At 44.5% G+C, this 21,573-nt stretch overlaps 1 protein-coding gene across 1 annotated transcript in view; it reads left to right on the top strand.

Moving 5' to 3' along the window:
• The first annotated feature begins 951 nt into the window (after positions 1-951).
• Positions 952-21,573, top strand: part of LOC126088166 (protein Wnt-1-like) — a 100,788-nt gene continuing 80,166 nt past the window's right edge. The window contains exon 1 of the mRNA XM_049906289.1: positions 952-1,127. Coding sequence (XP_049762246.1) covers positions 952-1,127 — 176 coding nt within the window. The remainder of the gene's footprint in view (positions 1,128-21,573) is intronic.

A 21,573-nucleotide genomic window follows, 5' to 3' on the forward strand; every position in this document is an offset into this window, starting at 1 on the left:
CAAATATTTAATCGACGTGACTGTGTCAAGCGCTTCACTACTAATGGAGTACTCAAACATTACAGGATTCTTTTTCCTATTCATCTGCATTAATTTACATTTATCTATATTTGGAGTTAGCTGCCAATCTTTACACCATTCACAAATTCTGTCCAAGTCATCTTGTATCCTTCTACAGTCACTCAACGACGACACCTTCCCGTACACCACAGCAAACTGCCGCACTTTGCTATCCACCCTATCCAAAAGATCATTTATGTAGATAGAAAACAACATCGGACCTACCACACTTCCCTGGGGCACTCCAGATGATACCCTCACCTCCGACGAACACTCACCATCGAGGACGACGTACTGAGTTCTGTTACTTAAGAAGTCTTCGAGCCACTCACATGCTTGGGAACCAATCCCAAATGCTCGTACCTTAGTTAGGAGTCTGCAGTGGGGCACCGAATCAAACGCTTTCCGGAAGTCAAGGAATATGGCATCCGTATAATACCCTTCATCCATGGTTCGCAAGATATCATATGAAAAAAGGGCGAGTTGCGTGGACAGCAACTTCTCTGTCTCAAGGAAATTCATTATATTCGAACTGAGAATATGTTCGAGAATCCTGCAACAAACCGATGTTAAGGATATTGGTCTGTAATTTTGAGGATGCGTCCTTCTACCCTTATATACAGGCGTCACCTGCGCTTTTTTCCAGTCGCTCGGGACTTTTCACCCTTAATAATAAATAACTGTAGGAGCCATGTCACCTGGCGCCATACTGAAAACTGTGCCACAGCGTAGAACTTGTGGCGTTCTGTGTGAACGGTATAGCTCACCGTATCACTGCGGAAGGTCACGACGTGCGGCGCTACTTTAGTAGCGTTTGTAATCGTGGCTATGTACCGGCTGCAAGCTGCACCCGCCACGAAGCGAACACGGGACCGCAGAGAGCGGGTCTAAATGCAGCGTTTCGGGCGGCGGCCGAGCGGCCGGGCTAACGACAGCGTTCCTTACCCCTGGAGGACAATTGCGGCGGCGGCGCTCGAGAGGCCGGGCCGTGACGTCGGCGGCCACTCGTGCCGCGGCGCGCTCCTATTGGAGGGCTCATTAGCCCCTCAGCCGCGCGCCTTGCGCCGGCACGCCCGCGCCGCCGGCTCTGCCCTCTAGGGCCCTCGCGCTCCCCCACTGTTCCTTTAATACCCAAACACAGCGCACCGCATGACCGCGACTAATTTTCTACTCTTAACGAGCAGTCTTTGCTTCCCTTCGCTTACCTCCCTTTCCAGTGGATAATAAAGGTAAACGTCTTACCTCCGTGACGCACTTGGCCGTATCTCTAAATTTCTTATTCCTCTCCTCTTTGGCTTTACGGCGTTCGGGGATTTTAATTTATTTCAACCACACCGCAGACTGATATGCAGGCGAGGCTCTTTGTAGTAAGGTCAGTATTGTTGTTGTGGTGTTCAGTCCTGAGACTGGTTTCAATGCAGCTTTCCAAGCTACTCTATCCTGTGCAACCTTCTTCATCTCCCAGTACCTACTGCAGCCCACATACTTCTGAATCTGTTTAGTGTATTCATCTCTTGGTCTCCCCCTACGATTTTTACTCTCCACGCTGCCCTCCAATACCAAATTTGTGATCCCTCGATGTCTCAGAACATGTCCTACCAACCGATCCCATCTTCTAGTCATGTGGTGCCACTTGCCCGCATCTCGCGGTCGTGCGGTAGCGTTCTCGCTTCCCACGCCCGGGTTCCCGGGTTCGATTCCCGGCGGGGTCAGGGATTTTCTCTGCCTCGTGATGGCTGGGTGTTGTGTGCTGTCCTTAGGTTAGTTAGGTTTAAGTAGTTCTAAGTTCTAGGGGACTTATGACCAAAGCAGTTGAGTCCCATAGTGCTCAGAGCCATTTGAACCATTTTTTTTTTGTGGTGCCACAGGCTCCTCTTCTCCCCAATTCTGTTCAATACCTCCTCATTAGTTATGTGATCTACCAATCTAATCTTCATTCTTCTGTAGCACCACATTTCGAAAGCTTCTATTCACTTCTTGTCTAAACTATTTATCGTGCACGTTTCACTTCCATACATGGCTACACTCCACACAAATACTTTCAGAAACGACTTCCTGACATTTAAATGTATACTCGATGTTAACATATTTTTCCTCTTTAGAAATGCTTTCCTTGCCATTGCCAGTCTCCATTTTATATCCTCTGTACTTCGACCATCATCAGTTATTTTGCTCCCCAAATAGCAAAACTCCTTTACTACTTTAAGTGTCTCATTTCCTAATCTAATACCCTCAGCATCACCCGATTTAATTCGACTACATTCCATTATCCTCGTTTTGCTTTTGTTAATGTTCATCTTATATCCTCGTTTCAAGACACTGTCCACTCCGTTCAACTGGTCTTCCAAGTCCTTTGCTGTCTCTGACAGGATTACAATGTCATCGGCGAACGTCAAAGTTTTTATTTCTTCTCCATGGACTTTAATACCTACTCCGAGCTTTTCTTTTGTTTCCTTTATTGCTTGCTCAATATACAGATTGAATAACATCGGGGATAGGCTACAACCCTGTGTCACTCCCTTCCGAACCACTGCTTCCCTTTCATATCCCTCGACTCTTATAACTGCCATCCGCTTTCTGTCAGCATTACATATAGAAAAAAAAAGCTACGTAGATTTTTTTTGGTTAGTTTGCAGGTACACATGTACTGTTCTTACCATAATTGATACCCCCTCGCTGCAGGACCGTATCACAGTGCTAGAACATGTTGAGTCTTGTACCATAAGAAATAAGGGAGAGGATGTTGTTTGGTGGCCAGTATCCTCTTTCTATAACCCAACTGCAAACGTGTATTAACAGGATTCTTTATTTACATGAACAGGAAGCTACTGATTTTTAAGCGAGTCCATGTGTTGGAGCACAAACTCTTCAAATAACAGTCCACGTTATCCTCACTGCTGGTGAAGTACAAGTCCCACTAGAAACATTACCCAGTCGCTATACACTCTCGTAGTCGATGATGTGAACTGACAGATTGCAACTAGGATAGTGACTAACCTAGTGGTCGAGAGACTGAGCTAGTGACTGAGACTGAGTTGGCAGATGCCCATTTGATTTAGCACGGGGCAATAGCCGTGGCGCGGTACGTTTATATCGAGACAGATTTCCGGAACGAAGGTGTCCCGACAGGAAGACGTTCGAAGCAATTGATCGGCGTCTTAGGGAGCACGGAACATTCCAGCCTATGACTCGCGACTGGGGTAGACCTAGAACGACGAGGACGCCTGAAATGGACGAGGCAATTCTTCGTGCAGTTGACGATAATCCTAAAGTCAGCGTCAGAGAAGTTGCTGCTGTACAAGGTAACGTTGACCACGTCACTGTATGGAGAGTGCTACGGGAGAACCAGTTGTTTCCGTACCATGTACAGCGTATGCAGGCACTATCAGCAGCTGATTGGTCTCCACGGGTACACTTCTGCGAATGGTTCATCCAACAATGTGTCACTCCTCATTCAGTGCAAATGTTCTCTTTACGGACGTGGCTTCATTCCAACGTGATCAAATTGTAATTTTCACAATCAACATGTCTGGGCTGACGAGAAGCCGCACGAAATTGTGCAATCACGTCATCAACACAGATTTTCTGTGAACGTTTGGGCAGGCGTTGTTGGTGATGTCTTGATTGGGCCCCATGTTCTTCCACCTACGCTCAATGGAGCACGTTATCATGATTTCATACGGGATACTATACCTGTGGTACTAGAACATGTGCCTTTACAAGTACGACACAACATGTGGTTCACGCACGATGGAGCTCCTGCACATTTCAGTCGAAGTGTTCGTACGCTTCTCAACAACAGATTCGGTGACCGATGGATTGGTAGACGCGGACCAATTCCATGGCCTCCACGCTCTCCTGACATCAACCCTCTTGACTTTCATTTACGGGGACATTGAAAGCTCTTGTCTACGCAACCCCGGTACCAAATCTAGAGACTCGTCGTGCTCGTATTGTGGACGGCTGTGATACAATACGCCATTGTCCAGGGCTGCATCAGCGCATCAGGGATTCCATGCGACGGAGGATGGATGAATGTATCCTCGCTAACGGAGGACATTTTGAACATTTCCTGTAACAAAGTGTTTGAAGTCACGCTGGTACGTTCTGTTGCTGTGTGTTTCCATTCCATGATTAATGTGATCTGAAGAGAAGTAATAAAATGAGCTCTCACATGGAAAGTAAGCGTTTGCGGACAGATGTCCACATAACATACACTCCTGGAAATGGGAAAAAGAACACATTGACACCGGTGTGTCAGACCCACCATACTTGCTCCGGACACTGCGAGAGGGCTGTACAAGCAATGATCACACGCACGGCACAGCGGACACACCAGGAACCGCGGTGTTGGCCGTCGAATGGCGCTAGCTGCGCAGCATTTGTGCACCGCCGCCGTCAGTGTCAGCCAGTTTGCCGTGGCATACGGAGCTCCATCGCAGTCTTTAACACTGGTAGCATGCCGCGACAGCGTGGACGTGAACCGTATGTGCAGTTGACGGACTTTGAGCGAGGGCGTATAGTGGGCATGCGGGAGGCCGGGTGGACGTACCGCCGAATTGCTCAACACGTGGGGCGTGAGGTCTCCACAGTACATCGATGTTGTCGCCAGTGGTCGGCGGAAGGTGCACGTGCCCGTCGACCTGGGACCGGACCGCAGCGACGCACGGATGCACGCCAAGACCGTAGGATCCTACGCAGTGCCGTAGGGGACCGCACCGCCACTTCCCAGCAAATTAGGGACACTGTTGCTCCTGGGGTATCGGCGAGGACCATTCGCAACCGTCTCCATGAAGCTGGGCTACGGTCCCGCACACCGTTAGGCCGTCTTCCGCTCACGCCCCAACATCGTGCAGCCCGCCTCCAGTGGTGTCGCGACAGGCGTGAATGGAGGGACGAATGGAGACGTGTCGTCTTCAGCGATGAGAGTCGCATCTGCCTTGGTGCCAATGATGGTCGTATGCGTGTTTGGCGCCGTGCAGGTGAGCGCCACAATCAGGACTGCATACGACCGAGGCACACAGGGCCAACACCCGGCATCATGGTGTGGGGAGCGATCTCCTACACTGGCCGTACACCACTGGTGATCGTCGAGGGGACACTGAATAGTGCACGGTACATCCAAACCGTCATCGAACCCATCGTTCTACCATTCGTAGACCGGCAAGGGAACTTGCTGTTCCAACAGGACAATGCACGTCCGCATGTATCCCGTGCCACCCAACGTGCTCTAGAAGGTGTAAGTTAAGTCAACTACCCTGGCCAGCAAGATCTCCGGATCTGTCCCCCATTGAGCATGTTTGGGACTGGATGAAGCGTCGTCTCACGCGGTCTGCACATCCAGCACGAACGCTGGTCCAGCTGAGGCGCCAGGTGGAAATGGCATGGCAAGCCGTCCCACAGGACTACATCCAGCATCTCTACGATCGTCTCCATGGGAGAATAGCAGCCTGCATTGCTGCGAAAGGTGGATATACACTGTACTAGTGCCGACATTGTGCATGCTCTGTTGCCTGTGTCTATGTGCCTGTGGTTCTGTCTGTGTGATCATGTGATGTATCTGACCCCAGGAATGTGTCAATAAAGTTTCCCCTTCCTGGGACAATGAATTCATGGTGTTCTTATTTCAGTTTCCAGGAGTGTACTTGCGGTCGAAAGGGCGTTGGAGGTTTGTTGCTTGCGAGTCTGTCTTTGGCCTCTCTTCTGATACACGCACTTGATCCAGAGCCTGCTGTCGATCTTCTCGCTACATCTTTGCCGGCCGGTGTGCTGGCGACAGCTTTTGCCAGCACAGAACACACTAAGAAATAAGACAGTAACAGTAGCTGTCAGTGAGCGCTAATTTATGTTCGTGGGGCAGGTTGACAATTTGAAACTTTGTGCTGGACCAGGATTCGAACCCAGGCCTTCTGCTTACTATTGACCACCACGCCATCTGGACACAGTGGGCACCACAGCTGCACGGACTACACTAGCACGCCTCCCGTCATACTCCAAAGTCTCAACTTACGCCACACGCTGCTGACGTAGTGCCCTGCTCATTAGCCTCATTATTCGTGGCATCTCGCCAATTCCCGTAAGAGTTCGAGTTTGGTGTGCATCTGTACTGAAAGGACCAATGGCTTTCATCGCCTTAATTAAAGCTGTAGTGCCTTTTCTTTGAGACACATACCACATATGGCGCAGGTGGCGCAGTGGTTAGACATTGGACTCGCATTCGGGAGGACGGCGGTTCAATCCCGCGTCCGGCCATCCTGATTTAGGTTTTCCGTGATTTCTCTAAATCACTCCAGGCAAATGCCGGGATGGTTCCTCTGAAAGGGCACGGCCTACTTCCTTCCCCATCCTTCCCTAATCCGATGAGACCGATGACCACGCTGTCTGGTCTCCTTCCCCAAAAAACAACCAACCAACAACAACATATGGCGCAGCTGGAATCACGGAAAAGTTATCGATACTATATATTCGACTGAAGACGCTGAGTGGGAAACTCGTCGAAACGTGGGAATAACACGATGCCACGACTCGGGTGATAACACGAGAAGATTTCGTCAACCACAAATTCAGTTATGTAATTTTGCTTTTTCGACGTTATGATTAAAATCCTATGACTACCCCTACTAGTTCGTCTCCTCCTTCTCCCTCTCCCTCTCTCTCTCTCTCTCGATCTCCTCCCCTCCTTTATCAGTTCACCTCCTCTACTCTCCTCCCTCTGTCCATTTCCTCCAGCCCTTCCCTCTGTCCATCTTGTCCTACCCCTGTCTCTATCCATACGCTACTCCCCCCTTTCTCTGTCCGTCTCCTTCTTTCCCCCCTGTCCATCTCCTCCTCTTTCCTTTTTCTGCCCATTCCCCCCTCCCTCTTTCTCTGTCCATTTCCCCTCCCCACTCCGTCTATCCATCTCCTCCTTCCCCGCCTCTGTCCTCCTCCTGCCCCTTCTCTCTTCAAGTTATCACCCCCACGGCATTTCTTTCCGGATCGTAACTAATATGAGTACCAAGTTGGTTGAAATAGATCCAGGGTTTTGTTCTCATATTTCACTTGCATCTCGAGGAAACTTTGCTCTGCAATTTAATTTTTACACAGCTCAATGTTTATGATATTCTATATCCTCAACGACGTGTTGTACAGCGATATATTTTTCTAGGTACATTCAAAGGCATATATGGATACTGTCTTCAAAATGTGTTGCGAACAGAGTTAGCAGTAAAGAAGTAATAAACTAAAATGTTACGCAAGATGCAGCGGTTTTTGGCGGATCTCAGTATTTATGATATCACATCTCCTAAATTATGTGTCGTGCAGTGATATAATTTTACTTGTAAACTCAGTGGTACATGTGAGTACTGTGCAATTGATTTTAAGGAGCATATTTTGGTCAGGAACGAGTTGGGGGGGGGGGGGGGGGAAATGTTCTGAAAATGCTTACAAAAAGGTGCTGATGAAATTGTTTTATTTGGATTTAAACCAGCTACATTAACTTTCTATATCCCATCTAGAGGATTCTGGTATACTGAATTCCACACACCATTTCAATGTTTCTGACACTAATTCGCTGGCGCTTTGAGCTCAGTAGCTCATATACAGAGAAACTCCGCTCGACATCTATAGAAAGCAATGTCTTGTCAGCATCCGCGAAGGAAGTTGAGTCAAAGTTGATAAAGTTTCCACATATAGATTTTTTTCCAAATTTAATTCGAATTTATCTTATGCAAATCCATCAAGGAGGTTCGGATCTCTCATCAGCGTCTTCTGCTGTTCCTCCTTCTCACGTACCTTCTTGTTCCAAACTCTGAATCACACCAGGCAAATACTTGTAGCCATACACTGCAAAAAGTTCCAAATCTAGGTCTTTCTTGTCGACTAATTTGTTGGGCCTGCTTGGGTGATGGCTGCTGCAACCATTGAGCCTAGGGCACATATGAGGTGTCTGATTTTATCAAACTTTTTGCACAAGAAAACTGCGAATCTTACCCAAGCATCCCACCTTGTGATGACAGGAAATTGTGGGAGGTGGAGCCCTCTCATTTTTGATACAAAACATGGCGACTGGGAGCCTCTACCAGAATCTTCTTCAGATCTGTGATGAAGTCATTAACCATGTGGTAATTCCCCCTGGTACTTTCGCAAGCACAGTGTAAACCATGTGCAGTACATGTCACATGGCGATTGGAGTGCATGTCCTTCAATTGTTGGAAAGCCGAATGCATATAGCGTGCTTGATTAGCCACCACAAGCCGGACTTATTCCTATTGTATGCCCCCTGGCCACAAGTTCACATGTGAGTCTGTGAATGATAGCATGGGTGTGCAGGCATTTGTCTTCTCTCAAGTTGATAGTTTAAAAACGTAGGTTTCACAAGATAATGAAAATCAATAGATTCAAAGTGTAACTTCGTAGCTAATCAGTAGTTTCATCTAAAACGAGTACCTTTTAATGCTTGCGAACCGTCTCTTTTATTTTCTCTAAAACGTTCTGATAAATTTGCTGTATGGAACTTTGAGAGTGCTCTCATCCGGTACTGACCTTTGTGTGTGCTACTCAACAAATTATCTGAATGCAGGATTTGTTATCTTGTGGATTGCAGTTCCTGACAGGATCAATGCCATTGCAAGATCCGCACTAAACTTATTCAGTGACGGCTGCGTCTCAGATCCTGAAACGTAGGTGTGTATCAGAGTAGTGTACTTAGGTTTCGACTTAGGAAGTTCAGTGTTCCTTACATTTCGTACAGTGTAGACAACTTTTCCTTCTTAAACTTCGGCATGATTTTGTTGTGAAAAATCCATTCTGGTAAAACACTACCGCAGTTAAAGAGACAACGCACTGTCGATAGACAGGAACCGTTAAATGCATGCCAGTCCTAACTGAATTTAAGCTTTAACTGTTACAGTAGCATTGTTTAAATTTTATTTGATTTCACAGCTACAGGTTGGCCATTGTTAATGAGGTTGACTGTTGTTGCCGAGGTTAACCATTCTCGCTGGTGGTTTCCATAAATTATATTTTAATATTGATTGTCCACTTTTTAACTTCTGATCAAGCAAAATCTTAAAATTCTGTTCAAGAAGAGAAAAAATCTGTCTATTAAATTCGGAAATAAAAATGGCCTTTGGGGGGGGGGGGGGGGAGCGTTTAAGCATACATGGTGCGACAATAACGTAATGAGACTGATTTTCTTTGCAAGATGTGGCAACCCTGCAGGCTTGCATAGGCACAATATCTTTGACCTTGGTCTATAAGCTGCTTCTAGTCCAAGTGGCACATCGATGCAACTCCTCAGTCGTGAGTTGTGTTGAATAAGTTAACACGTGTTTGTGTCCTCTACACGGAAATGGAACCGCATAATATTTCGCAACGTTATGCCATTTGTTTTCGCGTTAAATTGGGTGAAAACGCGACGACAACTTACGGTAAGCTTCAGAAGGCTTTTGGATAGGAGGTTATGTCAAGAGGTCAAGTTTGTCATTGGCATGAAATGTTTAGTGAAGGCAAAACGAATGTTGAAGATGAACACCACAGTGGACGACCATCAACCTCACGGGCGGACGTCAACTTGGCCAGGGTGTGTTAACTTGTACGACCTGATGGAAGATTACCCGTGAAAATGATTGCAGAAGAACTAAAAATCAGTCGAGAAACGGTTCGTCTAATAATAAGTGAAGATCTTGGTATGAGAAGGATTTGTGCAAAAATGGTCCCCAAAAATCTCACACCACAACAGAGAGAAACACTGAAAATTGTGGCAGCCGATCTATTAGAGCAAAACGGAAACCAATCCAGAATTGTTGAGCCGTGTTATTGCGGGTGATGAAAGTTGATTTTTTCAATACGATCCAGAAACAAAATGCCAAAGTTCGCAATGATGCCCAGACCAAGAAAAGCTCGCATGTCAAAGTCAAAAGTGAAATGCTTGCTTGTGTGTTTCTTTGATTCCAAGGGAATTGTTCATAAAGAGTGGGTGCCTTCTGGACAAACAGTTGACCAATATTTCTACAAAGAAATTTTAGAAAGACTTCGTAAAGGAATTCTTCGTGTCCGTGCCAACATTGCTGATAATTGGATTCTGCATCACGATAATGCGCCATCCCATACTGCTCTGTCAGTAGAGCAACTTTTAACCTCAAAACAAATTTCAGTACTACCACAGCCATCTTATTCACCAGATATCACTCCGTGCGACTTGTTTCTATTTCCAAGAGTCAAATCGGCGGTCAAGGGACACCATTTTCAAACAACACAAGATGTCCAAAAAGCTGTGACAAGGGTCTTGGAGTATATTACAGAAGATGAGTTTCAGAAATGTTACCATCAATGGCAGAAGCGCTGGAAAAATTGTGTGCAATCAGAAGGGAACTTCTTTGAAGGAGACAACACTAAACTTGACTAAAACGGTAAGCAACATTTTTTTTCACGTCAGTTTCATTACTTTGTTGTTGCACCTCGTAGAATAGAATGGAATTATGCAAAATGTAGTAGTCTCACAGAAAACTGCAACAAACTGGGCTCATTTTGATGCATTTCATATCCCCAAGTGCATATACTGATCAGTCTGTGTGATTTTTTTTTTTTGTTTGCTAATGTGCTGCATCTTAAGATCCTTTTCTTTAGTTATTACTGTCTGCAAAATGTGTCGTGAATACACTTAGTACGAAAGAAGTAATAAACTAAAACACCATGCTTCACACGGCTGTTTCACTGCATTAACAGCGAAAACTTTTTTTTTCCGTTTGTCATTTTGTGGGGGTTGTAAGCAGACAAAAGTTTCGTAATGGTTTGAAATTATGCGTAAAGTTTGTTGCAACTCACTAAGCAGTCTCATTCTAAAATACTGGATGAATAAAGTATGGATATTCGCGCGTCGTGGACTACACTGCTCTTTGATCCCCACCCCTTTGATAGGTGAGTGGTTGTTTGTCCAAAGCGATTTTTTCCAGACAGTAAGTGAAATGTGTAGTGTACCAAGTTTAGCTGAAATCGGTCCAGTGGTTCAAGAGGAGATGTGGAACATACGCACATCCACTTTTATAATATCTATGGATATCTGCAGCACCGTTGTAACTAGGACGCGAAGAGGAAGCGTGTGCATCGCGCGTGGTCGCAGCGACGACCGTGCGGATGAGGGGAAACTCGTCTGCAGAAACACGCGACGCACAAGCGTGACGAACCCGTGCTCTTGGTTCTACAGCAAGCTGTCCCCGTAACGGCGGCACTCTGCGGAAAAGTCTTGCGAGGAAACACGCGCCTCGGTTGGGCCCGGCAGCCTCTGCGTGCCAGGTGCTCGGCGTTTTTCCCATCTGTGGCGGAGCGGTGCGGCGCGCCGGCGTCCAATTTGGCGCGAGGCCGCTATTTGGGTGGCGGTGTGCTAAGCTGGGCTTTCAGCGCGGGATTGCCTGCGACACACGTGCCGGGCTGCGGAAGGCGCGCACACGTGTGCTGGAGTGGCTGTTCTACTGGGGACCGGGCGCTATCTCCACCAGTGGCGCCAACATTCCGGCAATTGCCACAGTTCGCTGCTCCAACTGTCGCTCCGAACGAATATCTGCCGATGCTTCGCCTCCTTGTTATTGGGCGCAGACAGACTGCGTCTGTATGGCCAGTTGGAATAAATAATGAAAGACGGACCCGAGATTGATAACATTTGACGATTCCTCCGAAAAGGGAACCTCCACATTATTCGACTGTAAAATTATGTAGTTTCTCTTCGAATGCAAGATTGATATCGCACTAAAATTACACTACTTCTCTTCGAATATTTGCTAAAAATCAAATAAAACGGACAGAAACGTGTTTTATAGCGTTCTTTCTGGGTTAACTAGAAAGCAGTGTCGAGTTTTGAAATGATAGTCTGCCGCACTACGATCGACACAGAGAAGGGACACAGCTGCCTGTTTTCGACAGCGCATGATCTGATGTGACGTCATCCTTGCAGGCACTGAGGGTGCTACGTTGCTCACAGCACCAGGCCGTTATTTTTCTTTGAAATGATTTGTAAAGTATTGTGCGAGGAACATGGCGAATTCTGAGCACGATCTGCTAAAGAGGCCCTTTCCCAGTAGAACTCGGAGGAGAAACTGAGAGTTAAAGAGTTAGGTAGACCTCCTCCGCCGGTCGATGTTCAGTCCGGCGGTTCAGTCCGGAACTGCGCTGCTGTTACGGTCGCAGGTTCGAATCCTGCCTCAGGCGTGGATGTGTCTGATGTCCTTAGGTTACGGTCTAAGGCGCTACAGTCATGGACTGTGCGGCTAGTCCCGGCTGAGGTACGAGTCCTCCTTCGGGAATGGGTGTGTGTGTTTGTCCTTAGGATAATTTAGGTTAAGTAGTGTGTAAGCTTAGGGACTGATGACCTTAGCAGTTAAGTCCCGTATGATTTCACACACTTTTTTTTTCCTTAGGTTAGTTAGGTTTAAGTACTTTTAAGTCTAGGGGACTGATGACCTCAGATGTTAAGTCTCATAGTGCTTAGAGCCATTTGAACCATTTTTAGACCTCCTCCGCATTTAAATCCAACAAACAACGTGACTCACCGATCTGGCTCAGACTGTGTGTGTAGACGCCTGTTTCAGGTTCCTATAATATTTCGCTTGAGTGGATCGGGGCAAAATGTAAAATGCTCTTTAAACATTTACGAGTAGAGTACGAGGGATTCTTGAGCAATGCTAGATGTGTTGGCGCCGTGGTCCAGTAATCAAGCACACTGACTGTCAATTCGTCGGTTTGGATTCTATCTTTGCTGATACCATAACTTTTTTTATTCCTCATAATGTTAAGCTGTTAACTATAAAATTTAAATATATTTAAAAATTTCAATTTACACATTTTATAAAATTAATACATTCAATTCAGCTATGATTACTCCAGTTCTAAGTCAAAAGACTATACCTCACTGGTTCCCAACCTTTCTTAGATCATTATCCCTGAGTGCAATCAGACATTAGCTGGTACCACCCCCACCCCGTCCCCCCTGCCACCTGTTCCCCTCCCCCTCATTTTCACCAACTTTAGTACCTAACTGTAGAATGAAAGACTTTTCTTGGAACAGTTTCATTTTCAAAATGATGGCTGATATTTAGTTTGTGTGTGTGTGTATGTATTTGCGGGGGGGGGGGGGGGGGAGGTGCTAGAATGAATGACGACGGAATTCGTGCTGCATCGCAAGTGCTACCCACAACTTCTTCTCAGCTAAGAAAGCTAACTATCCACAGTGAGGGTAGACACTTGGTATAAAAGGTGCTTCCCTTGCATTACTCCTCTCCATTGCGCCACTTGCTTCACCTGCCCACTGCAACCCTATTTAAAATCAAACAAGTTGAGGTACTTGTATTGTAGCCACTGCTTGTGAATCCTGCGATTGCTGGGCTCCTTACTTCTGAACTGGCACAAATTGGACGACTTCAGGCTGCTAATGCTTTGTGTCTGACCAGTCTAATAATAATACTTTGTACAGTCTTCTGTAGTTACTACTGTGCCGTACTGTCACATCGTTCATTTATTTCGAAGGGAATAATGAAGCAATCTCTGGACGACTGCAGATACTATCTACACCATGGAGAAGATATTTTCTTGAAATATTTAGCATTTGTTAACACTATGTCTCACTTTTATCATCAGTAATATACGGGACAAAGCACGACATGTGTGTGTAATGGATGAACTATATGAGGAACTTGTTACGTCCACCAGGTTAATGCTATTAATTGATAAAAAATAATTATTGATAACTTATGTAAACAATATTAGGGTTTTACAACATTGCGATAGTAGTAATCATCTTTTCAAAATAATTTAGTTTTGTGATAGAAACAGAATCGAAGAGTTTAGTTTTTATTCCTCAGAAAATTTCATTGTACCCGTCAGGGGGTAACTATCCCCAGGTTGGGAAACACTGCTAGCCGGCGACGTGGGGCTACGGTTATGATGTTGAGAACAAGATTCAGTCTTCACAGTGGACTTGGAAAGGTTCTCCAAGATCAAAAACGCTCGTCATGTCAAGTCAAGTGTCAAAGCCATATTTATAATTTTCTTTGACTTTTAAGGTTTAGTTAATCATGAGTTCGTGCCACAGGGACAAACTGTTAATGTATGGTACTATCATCGGCACATGTTGGCGACGTCTGCGAGAAAATATGAAAAGGAAACGGTCCGAAATGTGGCGAGACAGTTCGTGACTCTTGCGTCACGCTAATGCACCCGCACTTTGATCCCTGTTGGTGCGTGACTATTTCACAAAAAACGAAATCACTGTGCTGCCCCACCCTCCGTGCTCTCCATACCTGAATCCCGTGGACTTCTTTTATTTCCAAATTTGAAAACCCGGTATAAGGACGAAGATTTGCAACGATGGATGAGATAAAATAAAATTCGCAGACGGCGCTTCGTGAGATTCAGCAAGAGGCGTACCAAGACCGATTCCGGAATTGGAAACGCGTGGGGAGCGGTGTATCAGTTGAGGGTGTTTCGGAGGAGACCATGCACAACAAGTAAACTATAAGCGTAGAAAAATTTTGTGTACGAAGTTCCGGAATTTTTTGGACAGATCTCGTATGCAATACGTTGTTGTTGTTGTTGTCTTCAGTCCTGAGACTGGTTTGATGCAGCTCTTCATGCTACTCTATCCTGTGCAAGCTTCTTCATCTCCCAGTACCTACTGCAACCTACATCCTTCTGAATCTGCTTAGTGTATTCATCTCTTGGTCTCCCCCTACGATTTTTACCCTCCACGCTGCCTTCCAATACTAAATTGGTGATCCCTTGATGCCTCAGAACATGTCCTACCAACCGATCCCTTCTTCTGGTCAAGCTGTGCCACAAACTTCTCTTCTCCCCAATCCTATTCAATACTTCCTCATTAGTTATGTGATCTACCCATCTAATCTTCAGCATTCTTCTGTAGCACCACATTTCAAAAGCTTCTATTCTCTTCTTGTCCAAACTATTTACCGTCCATGTTTCACTTCCATACATGGCTACACTCCATACAAATACTTTCAGAAATGACTTCCTGACACTTAAATCTATACTCGATGTTAACAAATTTCTCTTCTTCAGAAACGCTTTCCTTGCCATTGCCAGTCTACATTTTATATCCTCTCTACTTCGACCATCATCAGTTATTTTGCTCCCCAAATAGCAAAACTCCTTTACTACTTTAAGTGTCTCATTTCCTAATCTAATACCCTCAGCATCACCCGACTTAATTCGAATACATTCCATTATCCTCGTTTTGCTTTTGTTGATGTTCATCTTATATCCTCCCTTCAAGACACCATCCATTCCGTTCAACTGCTCTTCCAAGTCCTTTGCTGTCTCTGACAGAATTACAATGTCATCGGCGAACCTCAAAGTTTTTATTTCTTCTCCATGGATTTTAATACCTACTCCAAATTTTTCTTTTGTTTCCTTTATTGCTTGCTCAATATACAGATTGAATAACATTGGGTAGAGGTTGCAACCCTGTCTCACTCCCTTCCCAACCGCTGCTTCCCTCTCATGCCCCTCGACTCTTATAACTGCCATCTGGTTTCTGTACAAATTGTAAATAGCCTTTCGCTCCCTGTATTTTACCCCTGCCACCTTTAGAATTTGAAAGAGAGTATTCCAGTCAACATTGTCAAAAGCTTTCTCTAAGTCTACAAATGCTAGACACGTAGGTTTGCCTTTCCTTAATCTATTTTCTAAGATAAGTCGTAAGGTCAGTATTGCCTCACGTGTTCCAGTATTTCTACGGAATCCAAACTGATCTTCCCCGAGGTTGGCTTCTACTAGTTTTTCCATTCGTCTGTAAAGAATTCGTGTTAGTATTTTGCAGCTGTGGCTTATTAAACTGATTGTTCGGTAATTTTCACATCTGTCAACACCTACTTTCTTTGGGATTGGAATGATTATATTCTTCTTGAAGTCTGAGGGTATTTCGCCTGTTTCATACATCTTGCTCACCAGATGGTAGAGTTTTGTCAGGACTGGCTCTCCCAAGGCCATCAGTAGTTCTACTGGAATGTTGTCTACTCCGGGGGCCTTGTTTCGACTCAGGTCTTTCAGTGCTCTGTCAAACTCTTCACGCAGTATCGTATCTCCCATTTCATCTTCATCTACATCCTCTTCCATTTCCATAATATTGTCCTCAAGTACATCGCCCTTGTATAGACCCTCTATATACTCCTTCCACCTTTCTGCTTTCCCTTCTTTGCTTAGAACTGGGTTTCCATCTGAGCTCTTGATGTTCATACAAGTGGTTCTCTTATCTCCAAAGGTCTCTTTAATTTTCCTGTAGGCAGTATCTATCTTACCCCTAGAGAGATAAGCCTCTACATCATTACATTTGTCCTCTAGCCATCCCTGCTTAGCCATTCTGCACTTCCTGTCGATCTCATTTTTGAGACGTTTGTATTCCTTTTTGCCTGCTTCATTTACTGCATTTTTATATTTTCTCCTTTCATCAATTAAATTCAATGTATGCAATACATGTGCGTAGAATTGCAGCCTTGTTTCACAGGCTACAGTACCTGGCGTACAGCAAATGGCCGGCTCTTTGATAACTTACAGCGCGTTGTATAGGGGTTTTCGCACACTGCTGGAAGAACGCAGTTACCGCAGCACGGCGACCTTAAATCGCCGTGGCTTGCCACTGCTCATGCCGTCGTCCATAAGGCAGACTCCCGAGATTGCCCGTGTTATGCCAGTGAAAGTAAGGTTCGCAGGAGAGCTTCTGTAAAGTTCGGAAGGTAGGAGACGACGTACTGGCAGAAGTGAAGCTGTGAGGAGTGCTTGGGTAGCTCAGATGCTGCCGGCACGGTAGCTCAGCGTGTTCTGTCCGAGGGCTGCTCGCCCTCTGTAATAAAAAAAACTGAGTAAAGGAATCAACGATTAACTTGAATCGATGTCTTGTGACGTCCGCCCAGACAAAAAACGCAACGAACAATACCGAACAGAAAGAAAAAAAAAGATGGTAGAGCACTTGCCCGCGAAAGGCAAAGGTCCCGAGTTCGAGTCTCGGTCCGGCACACAGTTTTAATCTGCCAGGAAGTTTCATATCAGCGCACACCGCGCTGCAGAGTGAAAATATCATTCTGGAAACATCCCCCAGGCTGTGGCTAAGCCATGTCACCGCAATATCCGTTCTTTCAGGAGTGCTAGTTCTGCAATGTTCGCAGGAGAGCTTCTATTGAGTTTGGAAGGTAGGAGACGAAATACTGGCAGAAGTAAAGCTGTGAGGACGGGGCGTGAGTCGTGCTTGGGTAGCTCAGATGGTATAGCACTTGCCCATGAAAGGCAAAGGTCCCGAGTTCGACTCCTGGTCCGGCACACAGTTTTAATCTGCCAGGAAGTTTCAAAGTAACGACTGATTGTGAACCATATAGATTCGGTGTTGTCGAGACACATACTCGTTACAAAATATTCGTTACTCGTTGCTTTCGTTGCTTTCGTTATTGAGCATCATTACGTATTTGGAAATTTGTGGTAAGGTCTTATGGAACCAGCCTGCTGAGGTTATCGGGCCCTAAGCTTACACACTATTTAATCTAACTTAAACTAACTTACGCTAAGGACAACACACACACCCATGCCCGAGGGAGGAGTTGAACCTCCGATGGGGGAGCCGCACGGACCGTGCGACTCAAACCGCGCGGCTACCCCGAGCGGCTCACCATTACGTATAAAGCTTCGAAACATTCCGTTACCGCGGATCAAACAGCGGACTAGTGTTTGTTGACAAATAATGGTGTGACAGTTAACAGAGCGGGAAGTGAAAATATTAGTAGATATGAGGGAAGTGATCATTTTGAGATATTTGACGTCGCGGTTGAAGATATTTTCTACGACAGATTTGATTTCCATGATCTGAAGGTAAAGTGCTTTCGACGTGATTCTTGTATTATAGCTTGAGTGACGAAAGAAATGCTGTTTCTGGTGGTAGTGGTAACTGTAATGGTAATATGATACCTGTGGTAGATATTTCAACTCTGATGGAAATGAACTGACATAGGTTGATAGATGTTTCGTTAAGAACCCTTTTTTTTCTAATTTGTTGTTGACTTCCTTGACTGTCGACATTAATCAAAGTTTACTTGATTTCCTGGCGCTTCGAAAACTCCCACAGGTTGATTCTTTTCTGTCCCTTGATCGTCTTACTGCATGGTGATAAACTGTACTGAATTACTATTAATGTGAATTCAATACAGAAATTATAACGAATTGTTGTAAACATCTACACCTACATCTGTATGTACTCAACTACCCTGCAACCCACATTTAAGTACTTGGTAAAGGACACTTTCAACCACCTCCAGACTCATTCTTTACCGTTCCATTCTCTAACAGTGCGTGGGAAAAATGAGCACTTCAGTCTTTCTGTACGAGCTCTGATTTGTCTCGTTTTATTAGGATGGTCATTCCTCCCTATGCTGGCTGGTGACAGTAAAATGTATTCGCGTTTGGAGGAGAATGTTAGTGATTGAAATTTCGTGATAAGATATCGCCGCAACGACAAACGCCTTTGTTTTAATGATTGTCATCCGCAACTCGCTTATCATACCCGTGACAATATCTCCTCTATTTCGTTATAATACAGAACGAGCTGCACATCTTTAGACCTTTTCGATGCCCACCGTCAATCCTATCTAAGAAGGATCCCCATATCGCACAACAGACGGCAGAGGACGGACAAGCGTAGAGTGGGGCAGTCTGTTTATCAGACCTGTTGCATCTTCTAAGTGTTCTGCCAATAAAACGCAGTCTTTGGTTTGCCTTCCCTGCGACATTATCTATGTTATCGTTCCAATTTAACCTGTTCGCAATTGTAATTCTTAGGTATTTAGTTGAAGTAGTAGCGTTTAAATTCGTGTACTGTACCGTGTAACGGAAATTGAAGGGATTTCTTTTTGTACTCACGTGCAAGACTGCACACTTTTCTTTATGCAGAGACAATTGTCACTTTTCGCACCACACAGATACCCTATCTAAGTCACTTTCCAATTGGCTTTGATCTTCTGATGAGTGTACTAGACGAAAAATAACAGTATCATCTGCAAACAATCCAAAAGGGCAGCTCAGATAGTTTTTAGCTTAGTTTTAGTTATGTCATGTTCCGTAGAACATTTTCCCGATTATTTTATCGATATGATGTGGAACAAGTCAGTTTACAAGATATATATACACACAAACACACATGAATAGTGTCAATATTAATATTACTGAAATTTTTTGTTCTATACATGCAACTACATTTAGAGGTACATTTTTTAAATTTTTTTTTCCATTTCTGAAACAGAAACTCGCCCGTGGAGTAGGAGGAGTTGTCCAAAAGAAATGATTTTATGCTAGATTTAAAACTTGTTCTGCTATCTGCCAGACACTTTATGTTGTTGGGCAAATGATCAAAGATTTTTGTTGCTGAATAATGAACTCGTTTTTGAGCAACTGACAGCTTCAATAACGGAAAGGAAAGGTCATTTTTCCCTCTAGTGTTGTACGTATGAACATCACTGTTCTTCGCGAATTGAGATGGATTATTTGTAACGAATTTCATTGGCAAATATATGTACTCTGATGGTGCAGTTAAAATACCTAACTCCTTGAAAAGGTGCCTACATGACGTCCTTGGATGAATACCACTAATTATTCCCACTGCCCCTTTTTGTGCAATCAGTATTTATGTCTAAGTGGTGAGTTATCCCAGAAAACTATTCAATAAGACATTATTGCTTCCTAAATCGTTTATATATATTAGGAACAGCAGGGGATGTATAACACTTCCTTGAGGAACACTAGAAATCACTTTCGTTTTACTCGGCGATTTTCCCTCGATTAATACTGAAGGATCTCTGAATGAGCCTCTTGCTGATTTTGCCACACCACACAGCTTCATTTGTTTACCTCTGGCACCTCAATTGATGGTGCAAACGGTCCATTATCCTAGATGTAAAGAAGAAAAGGGAAAAGACTGTGCATTGATACATTGAAGTGCCATATTTCAATGCATCTGTTCTTGCCTTTTCGATGAGAAATTAATGTTGTGTTTAATGTAACTTTTTCAAAGCTAGTCAAAGTAAATGATTCCTTTCATCTTTCATAGTTTGTTATCGTGTGTAACAAATTTTATTTGCTAATTCGCGAGTGTTAAATGCGTTAAAATGCAGGGACGGTGTAGGCTATTGTTCAGGTGAACTGTTAATCGAACACGTGGAGCCGTCTTGAGTTTATTGTAGTAGAGTTCACTTTGTTTAGTACCCCTTTCGCGAGAGCATGTGTATTGCGTATGATTTCCGTGAGTTTATGACTGAATTTTGTGCAGTTCGTCTCACTTGATAATTTTCTTTGTGTACGCTTTTGTTTGTGAGGAGCTCGTGGTCGTGATCTAATGAGAAAGTCTACAGTGCCAGAGCCACAGTGATCTTCCGCTGTAGAATATTTGAATTAATTGTGATTCTTATTTACGCCTCATTTTTATTGCAGTTCTCTTTAATAGAAATTTATTCATTTATCCAGCATGTTAAAAACAAGGGAACAGTCCCTGTTGCCACCCACGTGTTCTGTGGTGAAGGTTTTTAGTTCTTTTCCTTCCTGTTACTCTCTCAAGTGCGTGTGATGTCTTTGTTCGAGATTAAACCATCCTTTGATCATTCCTCTTCCATAGATCATAGACCTTGCAGGGGATTCCGAAGAAAAGTTCTAGGTTTAATTAATATGCGGCGTAATAGATTGCAGGCAACAGCAACCATCATGTTACGCACTATACATATTCATGTGTGCAATTAAATTTACTGATCTAATAGATGTTCTTTTGCCAGAATTTTTATGTACTCTCTCACTACTAAAATTCCACTCCATGCTTCATCCAGAATTGATGTACGACACATCCTACTTCATTCCGTTTGCGCGACAGTTGTATTGAGGCTATACTTTACCCCCATATTCAGATTAATTGTAAAGATACCCCTTAACTGTGAAGATACCTTTCACTACTACTGTGACCTTTCTGACAGGAAGTCACGAATCCAGTCACACAACTGAGACGATACTCCACAGGCACAATCTGATTAGAAGTCTCTTGATAGGAGCGGTGTCAAAAGTCTTTTGGAAATCTGGAAATATGGAATCAGTTTGAGATGCCCTGTCGATAGCAATCATTACTTTGTGCGAATGAACAGTTAATTGTGTTTCAGAAGAAGGATATTTTCTGAATCCGTGCTCACTGTCAATATATCGTTCTCCTCGTCGTAATTCATAACATTCGAACACAATATATGTTCCAAAAGCCTAGTAAAGTAGAACTCACCGCACATCGTAATGTAATTTTATAATCTAACTGAAAAGTGCGTCGGTCGAACTAAATGATGCTGGAGACACAGTTCCCGCACAGGTCACTCACGCCATCTACCGGACGCGCGTAACGCACCAGGGAGTGAAGAATTGAGGTTTACAGGGAAGGAAAGCATGGCGGCCAACAAAATATTTTCGTTACTCCGTGCACCAACGACTGCGGAGAATAAGAGTTTGGAGGATTACGAAAGCTAT

This window comes from Schistocerca cancellata, chromosome 6 (assembly GCF_023864275.1).
Source record: "Schistocerca cancellata isolate TAMUIC-IGC-003103 chromosome 6, iqSchCanc2.1, whole genome shotgun sequence".
In the NCBI taxonomy this organism is placed as follows: domain Eukaryota; kingdom Metazoa; phylum Arthropoda; class Insecta; order Orthoptera; family Acrididae; genus Schistocerca; species Schistocerca cancellata.